We start from the raw sequence: 12715 nt of genomic DNA, 5'->3' as shown, positions 1-12715 counted from the left end.
TCTTTCTTCCCTCTGTGCTCCTTTATGAAAAAATCCTGAGAGAGAGAAGAATGTGCCTGCCACACACCACAAGTTCACCCATTTCCAGGCACTAATCCTGATTTTGGAGACCTCCCTTGCTCTTTGTGTTTTCAGGGAAAGACACTTCTTTCATGCACTGCTGTTCAGAGCAGCTGCTACAAGCAGCATGTCACAGCATGGGAAACCTTCAGAATAGCTGAAGGCAAATCCATGACCTCTTCAGTCATCTCGAGGCAGCTAACACTAAGAAAAAAAGCTGGGAAGTTACACAGAACTTGCCAAATTATTCTTCTGAGGAGCTGCCTAAATCACAATAAAAAATACATTCTTTGCAGATAGCAGCTGAAAGATCTAAATATGTTTTAGAAGTGAGGGAGGACAAATGTCTTTAAAATACTCTAAGCTAGCTGTCTTACCAACTGTACTGATTCACATTAGACTTTTCAAGTATTTTTCTTGCATGCTGTAGTCCAATATTATTTCTTTAAAGAATTGCACGCAGTTTTAAAGTTTTGGCAGCAAATCCCAAGACAAAGAAATTAGGTGGAAAGAAAGGCAAGAAATTGACACTACGTCTTCACTAAGTTTAAAGACTTTATGTCTATTTTTAAAAAAGCTTTATTGATAACTAACAAACCATGTACAACCTGAAAATCCAAGTCCAAACAAGTTATGTATGATTCCTTCTTATTCCTTTATTATCTCTTTTTGTTTTTCTTGTATCCCAAACCTCAGATGCTCCTTTTACATCCAAAGGTTAACTACAGCTCCTCCTGCCATTGAATAACTCCCTGAAAATCCTTTTTTGGTGGGAGCCACATTAGTCCTCATGGCATACAATTAAACCAGAGTTTATACAATTCAGACAACTGTGGCAGCTGTTTCTCAGTCCCTTCTTGGCACACCCAAATCACACACAGGAGATCACCTGTAGCCAGCCCTGTGTTGATAGAAACACTCAACAACAGAGTTATTCTTACAATTCAAACTCATGTATCATTCAGGGATTTTTGTGTCACCATTTCAATATTTGGAGTGTAATTTTTTCTTAAAAACAGAAAATGAAGCTCATAGAAACTGCTGGCACACTGTCTGCCTGGAGCCTGAGTGAATTCTGAACAGTCAGGGCTGCAAACTGGGAACTGTGGAATGGAACTGCTGAAAACAGCAATTGGCTACTTTTGAGTTTCTACAAGGTATGTATTGGCTGTGTATGACTGCCTCCATAAACAGGTGTCAGCTTCATCCAGTTTAGCCAAAGTCATGAAAACAACCCCTTCTGAGTAGTGTCAGAAGGCAGTAGCATCTCACCAAAAATATTTAAGTGTATTGACTGCATTAAATTTGACTGTTCAGATTAACAGTTGCTTCTGATGTTGGCACAGTTATATTTTGTATGGCAAAAGCTTTCTGACCTATTACAAAAGGGGCTCTTCAAAAATCAAAATTTTTCTCCCCCAGGAAAAATCTAGTAACTTATGAGAGTGAGAAGGGTTAGGCAGCAAGAGATCTCTAAAGGGAAAGAAAACTTAATTTATCAAGCTCAGAAACACAGATTGAAGCAATAAAGGTACTAGATGATGATAACCTGAAAGAAAGCATTAGTTCAGGGAATGGAAAATAAAATTGCTCAGATGCTATAAAGAAATAACACATTGCTCAGAAAAAAGCCCATTTGCAAAGTACAAGAAAAAGAGCAGGATTAAATGCTGAGTCCAAATAATGGCTTTAATAATGAAGGGCAATATCGAGTCATTAGCATTCAGTGTAATATTACATTTCAAAATCAAAGCCACCGATAGCAGCAGTCAGAGATATGATATGTGTAACACAATCTGGTTGTTAAAAATACAGGACCTCACCACACTGCCTTTGGCCAGGTCTAAGGCTCTACTGGGGTCAGGTTATGCACACACAGAAAGATGGTGTCATTTTTAAACACATTTGTGAACGCAGCCAAATAAACCAAAGAAAAATTCAGCAGGAAAAAAATACTTCAGATTATTTATTTTGTATATGGTGCAAATAATACCAGCCAGAGGAGTATAACCAATGAGGGAATCTTCTCTCAGGTGCTCAGAACAAGAAGTTCCAGTTTTGCCCTCCCAGAGGAGATGCCAAGGCATTTCCTTACCTGAAAGGGCTCCTTTTGCATTTGTACATCTCTTTTCTGTGCAGTACACCACGGATGAAGTATTCCCCTTAATGGGGGGTTTAATCTAAATGAGCCCTCCTGCACTCACTTCAGCAGCCAGAATAAATCTGCTCCATCTTCCTCCTTGCACAGCTACCCACATCACATCTGTCTCTTCTCTATCAAAGGCCTAAAAAAAGGCACAGGTGGCAAGAGAAGAGAAAGAGGCAGAGAACAGAAGAAGGTAATCCTGTCTTTTGTGATTTAAGCCCTGTTAACAGAAGGGATGGTTTACTGCTTATGGTTATACTCAGCGATTCCTGTTCTGCTTGTACTTTTGTCTATCTCCACCAGGAAAGCAAAACCTGTCAGGAAATTGGTGAGTCAGCATGCTGCTGCTGTTTGTCTTAGCTGTGAGGCATTGATTTTTCCCCTGATGCTTTGATATAGGGTCACAGGTATCCGAACTGAAATCTTTACTGAGAGCAAGGGGGTCACGGCAGCAAGAGCTGTTAGTTTAAACAAAAAAAGTCAATTCTGTTTTTACAGTATTTGCCTGGATGTTTAAATTTTCTGAGACAGCTGAGAGGAAAAAATACAAGCCACACTTTTCTACTAAGAAAAAGAATGACCAGTGCAATGCTTTTCACAAAATCTTCCAAAAATCACTGAATATTTCACTATTATCAGGTATCTTATATGTGTGTATAATTAACACTAGAACTAAGGCTAAAATGTAGAGTAACTCCAATATATGGAAAAAGAAGCACTTTAAAATCTTTAGCATTTGTCCAGAAATAAGGTCCCTTTCAATGTATCTGAAATCAATGCAAAGTCACCATGCAGTTTCAAACTCAAAGCTATTTGGCAGAAAAATCTCACATAATCTTGTTATATGAGTACTTGAATGTTAACATTAAGCAAAAGGAAATTTGGTCTGTTTTAAAAACAAAAATGCAAAGGCTGCTCAGGAAGTTCTGAGGTTTTCCCCCCATGTAGAACAGCTCCATAAAAGTGATCACAGTATTTCAATCTGCAGTGAGGTGTAATCAAAGAATCTCTGCTTAATAGGATGGAGATTAGTTATGAAATAAAACACAGAGTCAGACCATAGAAAGTTAATTGCAAATAACTGTTTTCGTGTTTAAACTGGCAGGAAATTCTGAAATATTTCCCCTAGAAAAACATAGGTGAGCTACAATGTAGAATTTACCACTAAAAGGCTGAAAGGAAGGGAAAAACAGCCAAGCAGTAACAAGTGATGAAACCAAAGTGACTGGGCAGGGAAGTCTGTACACCAAAATGAAAGCCTGAGATTTATGGCCAAAGCCAGCTTTAAGATAGATCCCTGAAAAGTCTTTAGGTTGAAATGAAGGCACAGACCTGAAGTCTGAAATTAATATAACACCAGGTGCTATTCACTATAAATTTTTAAGAGGCTTTGAGATACACAGGTGAAAGAAGGATATAATTAGTACTGCTAAGATATAATTAGTACTGATAAAAAGTTCAAGTTACAGCCAAAGGTGGACAACATGATCTTCTTAACCCTTTCTGGACACACCACTGAAAAAGAGATGCCCCAGAATATCTCATATCCTTAACCTTTTTCAGCAGTTTGTAGGGATGAAACACACCCAGTGCTGGGTTAGTTTTTATAGAGACAGGGTAACTGAGAGGCATTTTAAAAGATTTTATTCCATTATCAGTCTCAATGAAGAGTGAGACCCAAGAGATGTAAAATTCAATGCTATAATATCAGAAGCTAACTTATTTCTATACTATACTATTTCTAAACTATAAGAAAACTTATTTCTTGGTTACAATACTTTATAAATGTTTTTCAGCTTATTAGCTTTTCCTACACAATACTACTATTACTTTATAAATCCATTTCTCACAATCCAGAATAGCATCTTGTACTTCTGTACTACTAAGCACAGGAATGACACAGATTGACACAATTTAATAAATGCAGAAATTTAACTAAATGTAGAAGTTTAACTAAACCTTATTAAGCATATGTTGTGCTTTCCATCTGATGAGCTCTCCCTGCGTGGACCTTTCCTGAAAGCCCTTTTCCCACGCCCAAGAGGTGCCAGGCTCCAGCAGGCATGCACAGGGAAATAGCTCCTCCTTTGGCAGCAGCACAGGACTGTGAGAAGCATCCTCTTCAGACCTGACACGCTCCAGTGCAGGGGTGTTGAAGGCTCCTGGTGCCTTTGTGGCAATCATCTCCAAAGGACCCTTCAGAGACATTCTCAAGTCTGCATTTCCTGCAGAGTACTCTTACGGAAACAGAAGGGGGAACAGAACTACATCAAACAGCCATTACAGAAGCTGTGTCACCTCAAGTGGGTGTATTTTCCTCATCATTCTATTTCAATTCCTTTACAACAAGCAGAGGGTGATTTTTTGCTTGTTTGTTTGCTTTTAAGGTCAACCATCATTGGCAAAACAAGCAGATTTCTAATGGGCTACTTCAGCTTTGTGTTCTTGCTGTACTTTGTTTATTCTCCAAACACAGTAACATCTCAGCTTATGAAAGTCTTTGCTTCTGATGTATAAGTATACATATACTTCTGTCCACATCAAGCAAAATTTCATCCAAAAATCTTCACTTGGTAGCTATCAAAATTGTGATTATTAGGAATTAAAGACCATGCTTCATCTTTGCTTGACAAAGCACAATTTCAGTCAATAACAGAAAAATCCTCTCTGTTGCAGTACTTTGTGGAAATAAAAGCATAAAAAAGCTCTGTGGAGTTAGATCATGCACTCTGGCTTTCTAAAGCAAGCACAATCCCAAGTGTTCACTGACAAAATATTACCTATTTAAAGCATTATTACCACAATTTGGTGAAATTGCTTCCAAGTAGTTGGAAGTTTAAAATAAAGAGACATAAACCAGAGATTTGGTTTTTGACTGGCTGAAGGCAATTGTCCATGCTGTTTTCCCATTTCCCAAGATTTACAAAAGCCATAATCTGTACAAGACAACAGCAGGATGCATAGTAGGGAGACTGTGAATGGATTTCATAGGTTTGATTAGACAGGTATTGCTAAGTAAATTTAAAATCAGGTGTGTTCTCTCATTACAGTCACTCTTTGCTTCCAGGTCAAAGTCACTAGAAGAGCACAGCCACAACCCATCTTGATTAGCTTTATCTTGACTTTTCTGGAGCTCTGCTATTCCTTGCTGTGAATAACATCTGGGGTAGGAACATCCTGGCAAGGAGTCACCCAGGACTCTGGAACCAGCCAGAAGTGTGGGCACTGTGGACAAACATGACTCAGGTAAGACACATCAACCTCTCTGAAATGAACTCACAAGGAAGTTTTCTTAAATAACTCCAGCCCTGCAGGTCCTGAATTGCTTTCCAGTAATTCCAGGTCAGACTCCTCCAGTTCCTACAACAGGCAGCCAAAAGCTTCTGCTTGACAAGGCTAACCCCACAAATCAAGGAGGGAAGGGGCCACCAGAGGAGGCTGATCTCTTCCTTCCTAGAAGGAGCAGAGGCCCAGGGAGAGGGCAGCCCTGCAATGATCTCCTCCTGTAACTTCATCTTCTCTAGCAGTGCTTTCTCCAGGGGAACACAACCTCATCCAGCTCACGTTCTCATATCCAACTAAAGATATCCAACCCCAGCCTCCTGCAGGGAAGAGTCCTCACCACACTCCCCAGTCACACCAGGTAATTCTGCAGCTGTTCTACCAGGCAACGTCAAATTTTTCATGCTATTTTTCACCTAAAGCCCCTACAGCACTAATGAAATCCAAATTCCTACCATCACAGATTTCCTCCTCTGAAGCATAACGTTGGCATAATTGCTGGAGATCATATTTGTTAGTTATTCCTTGGTGAGTGTTCTCCATACCTGACAAACCAGGACCCTTCAGCAGAGCCCTGAAAACTGGGCTTGGCATTGCTGTGGCCAAGAAGTGGCACACAAAATGTTACAAACTGTAATAGCTAAGTAATTAAACTCAAAAATGATCTTTGCCTGCACAAGCATGGTGGAACCCATGTGCATCTACAGCGTACCAGTCCTTAATGACTCTCCTTATAATAGAAGTAGCTAGCAAACCATCCAGTTCAGTTATTAATAAAATTCAAGCCAGCTCTTCTAAATAAATTATTTCAAAATAATAAAAAAAAAAAAAAAAGGAAAAAGAAGTAAACAACTGAGAAAAACAACAGTAAAAAAAGGGAAGAGGTGATTATCCAAGGGTTTACTCTGAATACTGTACACTTTTATTTGTAGAGCAGGAAATGATAACCAGAAAAAGGCAAAATCTAGGTCTAGGCAAAGAGCATTTGCAAACTTCTAAGCAAAAAAAAAAGCAAAATGACTACGTTATGATGCAACTTTTGTTTAAAGATTAATGAAAACCAGCCAAATGTCTCATTTTGAAAAATCAGGTCAGTACAAATACACATATATCCTTTTTCTTTGTCAACAACAGCAACAAAAACCCAGTAAGAGTAATTAAACCTGGCATGCCAGCCAAAAGTCTCAAGCTCAGATAAATACAGTACCCCAAACCTAAGGCAACTATTTGAAGAGTTCCAATTTCTTGTTAAGTGTATCAAATTTAAAGATTTCCACTATAAAACTACCTGGCCCTTTAGAATTGTTTGGCTGTGAAAGACCAGCCTGGCTTTATGGGTGAGCACAACCAGGTGCAGAAAGTTTCCTATCAGACTAGGAGGATTTAAAATACTCCACCAGCTACAGGTTTGAGAAATGATCCAGGCTACTGAAAATAACTTTATATTGATATTTCTCCACTGGTCTTTATGATAAACAAGTCTGAGTTGAAATGGTGAGTGGAAAAAATGCCCCTTGCTCCCTGCAGAAAGGTATTACTCAACACCCAACACACATGGATCCTAAAAGAATGACAAGCCCAAGCTTTTAAAAAGTGCTAATATTATAAAAATTCTTTGGTAAAGCTTTTCATTCTCAAACAGTTGGTTTCTTGACAATGTGTTTCTGCAGCTCACAAGCACACATATAATAAAAACCTCATCAAGAATAGATCCCTGCAACGGGACAGATATGTAGCTGGAAGCTGTGAAAGTTCACACTTCAGAAAAATCAAACTAAGAAACTGCTGAGCCCTGTTAATTGTTTCTTAAAAAAAAAAAAAAAAAACAAGCCAAAACATAAACTGTAAATAGCTAATCAGAGAGATTCTTGACTGATCTGCATAACAGCAAGTTTTATTAACCTGCCATGGATTTCTTACATAAAAGTATGTGGATTACAATTTTTTTTTTCTTTCTACACATATGAAACCTTGAGAAAAAAATACTGAAATCAGAAGCACGCACACACTTTAGTTATTTTTGTCCACAGAAACCAAACTCCTATGACAGACTAGCACAGAAACCCATACAGAAAGCCAAGGCTAAGCTAATGTCTTGAGGCAGCTCATTAAAAAAAATAATAAATTTTAAAAATCTACACAGTGCTAAGAAGTGTGTGTGTGTGTGTGAGCTGGGGGAGCACAGAGCCAGCAATGCCCAACCAACACTCTACCAGCTCCATGGGCTCTCCCCAGCAACAGGGAGCTTCCAGAAATGCACTTTTAAAGGAGCTGTGTGCCTTGAATCCTTTCCATGTGAAAAATGCAGCTCCAGGAAAACGCCAGCTTCGATGCTCTTGTTTTCACCAGGCAGCACAAACCAGCAGGAGAGCAACAAAGCCTGGGATGTCTGGGGTTTATTCAAGGGAACAGGCAGGAGGGGAAACACACAGAATTCCTTTGGTGTAATATATTTTGTTTTATTGCTTCTGCAGCACATTAGAGTCGAGTTCACGGATGAAGTGAACTCCAAGTACAAGTTCAGAACACCCACGGCTGTGCTCCTGTGTTGGGAGCAAACAAGGCACTAGTGGGTCAGTTGACAGATTTTTCCAATTCTGGAAGTAAAATTAAAGAAATGAGTTTGGTATTTTTTTCTTGTCAGAATCAACTGAAGAGATTTTCAGTGAAACAAATTGGAGGGAGCAGTTCACACTTTCTGCTTGCACCATCAGCATGGTGACTCAAGGCACGCATCCTAATTTTGCTTCTTTTTAAAAAAAAGTCTTTTGCAACTGTTATTTATGCCCAACAGCACAAGGAATAATGAGGCCTCCATTCCCCAAATCTCGGAATTTGCCCTCTACTAAAGCCATGAGAGAACTGCAGCTAAGTGACTTAACTGATAAGCACAGTCAACTTCAGAGCTCCTTGGAGTCCCAAGTTTTACAACCCCCAAACAAATCAATCAATCTTTCTTTCACTGGCTGTGTATAAAACATAACATTTGCTTCAAGAGGTCTAGAAGCCTTTTGAATACAAAACAGGAAAGTCACCAGGAGGGGGTGGGAAGGGGGTGAAAACCAGTACTTTTTTGGAGTGCTGACCCATTAGAGCTAACACACCCATCCCTGACACTGCATCAATGCAGAAAAAAGAGAAAAAAATGCAGCCTTTTGGCTCCTAATCATTAAGTCTGACACAGAACAACTGAACAATGAAGAAAGTTGAATTGCATTGCAAATTTATGTTCCATGCCCAGGTTATGGAATGTAGTGCAATGGGGCACTGGGCAGCAACAAAACTGCATTCCTTACAGAGGGAACAGCTTGAACTCATGATTTGTGCATGTGGGCAATACTGAGTGACCTTCATGCTTTCAGTATTCACTAGAAGGCAGATTTATGTGTAATCACAAGTCAGCTGTTTTGTTTTTGGGGACAAACATGTATTTGGAAGAGCAAAGGTTTAAACTTTGTATTAAGCAGCAAATGCAGAAGCCAATACATTAGCTTTAAAAGCTGAATTTGAAGACTACACGCCAATATCCAGACTGGATAATATTAGAATCTGAGAGAATGGTTGTTTGCTGCTCTCTTTTCTGTTTCCTTTGAGAGAGATATGCTCATACTTCAGTTCCATTAGACAACAGGAACCTCTCTAGCATATACCTTATCTAAAAAGATGTCCCGTTTCAATGTAAGAGATCCAACGCCCACAATGGACAAATAAAGTGATATTGCTCTTGCTGTAATGGACATAATACAAAACTATCTGTATTTTAACAATGAAAACCCATCACATTTTATTTTAAAGAAGCACTGCCTGTCTCTTATTTACAATTTTCTTAGGCATGAAATACACCTTTGGATAAGGTGCCAACTGAACTGGACTGCAGTACAACAGATCCTAGGACAGTATTATTAAAATAGCCAGCAGCTGGTTGCACTAAAACCATCCCCAGGATACAATGATCAGTAAATTCTGAGTTTTATTTAACAGACCAAGATGATAAACCATAGATTATCTAAAGCTTCTGCATCACAGCCCTTGAACTCCTGGAAAAGAAGTTCTAACTTAGATTTAAAAGAAGTCGAGAGACAACATTGGGCACAACTATTTCCTGATATGCAGAGACATGAGGGAATGGGACAGGATTAATGATTTTTCCTGCACATCCAAAAATCAAGACAATTAAGAAGCATGTAGAACCATACAGTTCCTGATGTTCCAAAGCAAATGGCAAGGAAAATCTTATTTACAAGCATGTGAGATAAAGCAACAGACTTTTGATTCTCAACTTCCTGCGAGTTGCTGTAAGGAATTTAATTGCTACCTCACAACCTGATGTGCCCCTTTCTCAGGTACCTGTACAAAAAACCCACCTGCTGAACAGAAGAAAGTTGAATACTGAACATATAACACATTTTCATACAAAACTGCCAACGGAAGCACACAAGGCTCTGAGACAATTCATAAACCCACACAGGTCTTTATATAAGGTTAATGGTTTGCTAGCCAAGTGCCAAGGTTCACAAAACGGGTAATTTTTGTTTCTTTTTTTAAATCAGGTTTGAACTTTGTGGATTTTTCCTAACCACACTTCACGAAAATCTCAGCAGCAACCTAGATGGGCAGAGGATATTTTACTCAGAGGTGTTCTCAAACACCTTATTAATAAGAGAGCACAGGAAAGCCTTAACCCTTCAGCTATGTACTTCTGTTTGCTGACGCTGGGTCAGGCAGCACGACAGCAGTCTGAGCATACTTGGATGACTAACACTGAAACGGGCTGAAAACAGCAGCAATCATGACAGAGACAATAAAGAACCCCAGCAATCGCACACAGCTCCAAGGGAAGAAATATCATTAAGAATTGCTTTTAAAAAAACGCAGGGAAAACACAGTTATGATGCCCAAACGTGCTTTCTTAAAGGCCATTTTTCATTAAAGGGATTATGTATGATATTAACAACACACCCATAAATAAAGGATATGGCATAAGGAAATATGAGCATAAAATCTTGAATGAAAGTTTAAGGCAAACAGATTACAAAGTGTTGTAATAGAATGACTAATACGTCAAAGGAACGCGCACGGTGCTAAAAAAATAGTGATAATTTTAAAACCTGTCTTGTGAAATGGAAGACAGCAGTGTATTGAGCTAAAATCTTTTGGAGATCTTAATATACACCACTGTCTTTACCACAGTGCTTCAAACAGAAAATTCCTCTGAAGCTTGTAATTCATGAAGAGACCACGTAGAGGAATGATGGGCTAAAAGGGCAGAAATAAACTGGCTGTTCCACACGGATGCACCGAGGGGTGCTTCAGGATGCTCTCCCCCTCTCCTGGGGCACATAGGAAGGACACTCCAGCACTCAAGGAACGCGTACAAGGTAGCTGCTTTCCCCAAAAGTCATCACCCCAGGTCTCCCATGGAGATCAACAGCAAGGAACATAAAAAGGGGGTTTAAGGAGTGTTTCCTGCAATGTGCAAAACGCTGTGTGCAGACTGGGGGAGTAAACCGAGGAGGGAAGGAGGAGCACTGGTGGGCTCGTGTGCCTCTCCTCGGCTGCACTGGAGAACAATTTCAGCTGAGGAACAGGGTTAGGGTTACAAAGACAAGCTTCAGACTAAGGGTGGGGTATAAAAGGTTCTTAAAACGTGGCAAGTGATGAGGTAAAGGCTAAATGTTTAAAAGAGAGGGCAAACAGCACAAAGATGCACTCGGTGAAGGGTCCTCAGAGGCTGCCAGAGCACACCATGGGCTCGAGGGCGCAGCGTGCGAGGTGCGTGGGAGGCGAAGAGCAGGAAATTTGCAGGAGGAAGGCGCAGGGCACAGCCTGGAGGACGGGAGGGGAGGACAGGTGAAGCAGCCGAGGGAAGGAAGGCTGGGGGCAGGTTGAGGCACAGCACGCCGGCAGCGCCTGGCAGGGGGCTCGGCGGGGGAGAGGCGGCCGGAGCGAGGGGCAGGGCTCGGCCGGGCCGGGGCACGGCGGGGCACGGCCGGGCCGGGCCGGACCTACCTGGGCGTCTTGGCCGCGGCGCTCTCCCGGCGGTCCAGCACCCCGGGCACGCAGTTGGTGAGCTCGGTCCAGTCGGCGTGCAGCCCGCAGCTCCAGCCCGTGGAGAAGCGCGAGAAGAGCCAGGTCTCCCTGCGGTTGGGCCGGTAGCAGGTGCACTTCTTCTGCCCGGGCCGGCAGTCGCACGGCACCTCCAGCCGCACGTTCTGCACCAGGTGGCGGCCGAAGGTGGTGCCGCCGGTCTTCTGGATGTGCAGAAAGACGATCACGTCCTCGCCCTTCATGTCGAACGCGAGCTCCCGCTCCAGCTCCCGCACGGGGAAGTAATACTTCTTCACGTAGTGAGGGTCCGGCGTGGGAAAGAGGTCCAGCTCCTCCGAGTAGGAGCGGCCGCTGGGGGAACCCAGGCTCAGCCCCGGCCCCACGTACTGGTACAGGATAAGCATGAAGCACACCGAGACGGCCACGATCAGCAAGAACTTGCTGGTCCTCTCAACCATGGTCCTTCCCGCACGCTTCATGTGTCACCATCTCCCGGGGCTGCCGGCGCTGGGCAGACTGCGGCGGTGCCGGGGGGTGGGCGGCGGAGCTCCGGCGTCTGTGCCAGCCGCCTCCCCCCGCTGCTCCCCGGAGCACAGCCTTCCCCGGGGGCGGCGGGCCGCTGCCTGGGTCGCCTCGGCTCGCCGCCGTCCCCGCCCGCCCGGGAGCGGGGCAGGGGCAGCCCGCAGCCAGCCGCTCCGGAGGCGCCGCGGCACAGCGGCAAACTTGGGAGAGACAGAGAGAGGGGCAGGAGGGGGGCGGAGAGGCACCGAAAGGCAAGAACCAGCCTCCTCCCGCCCTCCCTTCCCCGCGCTTCAGGAAGCCACCCCCATTCCGGCGCTGCCTCCGCCGTGCCCCAGCCCCCGCGGCACCGGCGCGGCTGTGCCCGCCCCCGCCGCCGGCTGTGCCCGGCTCGGCTCGGCTCGGCCGGGCTCGGCTGGGCCGGCAGCGAGCAGCGCTTCCTGGCCGCGCCGCCCCGCCCGGCATGCACAGCGCCGCCCGCGCCGCCCCGCGCCCGCGGCCGCGCTCCCACCGGCGGCGGCCCCGCCCGAGCCCGCTCCGCTCCGGACACAGCTCCGGGCTCCGCTCCCGGCCCTGCTCCCCTCAGGGCACCGCTCCGGGCACTGCTCCCCTCAGGGCACCGCTCCGGGCTCCGCTCCGGGCCCCGCTCCCCTCCGGACA

The 12715-nt window shown here is 43.6% G+C and overlaps 1 protein-coding gene across 1 annotated transcript in view; it reads right to left on the bottom strand.

Moving 5' to 3' along the window:
- HS6ST1 (heparan sulfate 6-O-sulfotransferase 1) overlaps positions 1–12281 on the bottom strand; it is a 190207-nt gene extending 177926 nt beyond the window's left edge. The window contains exon 1 of the mRNA XM_030280709.4: positions 11498–12281. Within this exon, the coding sequence (XP_030136569.1) occupies positions 11498–12015 (518 nt within the window). The 5' untranslated portion in view covers positions 12016–12281. The remainder of the gene's footprint in view (positions 1–11497) is intronic.
- Between the last annotated feature and the right edge of the window lie 434 nt (positions 12282–12715).

The sequence above is a fragment of the Taeniopygia guttata genome, chromosome 9 (genome assembly GCF_048771995.1).
Source record: "Taeniopygia guttata chromosome 9, bTaeGut7.mat, whole genome shotgun sequence".
Classification (NCBI taxonomy): Eukaryota; Metazoa; Chordata; class Aves; order Passeriformes; family Estrildidae; genus Taeniopygia; species Taeniopygia guttata.
Note: the sequence above shows the minus strand (reverse complement) of the source record. Positions and strands in the feature narration are given on the sequence as shown.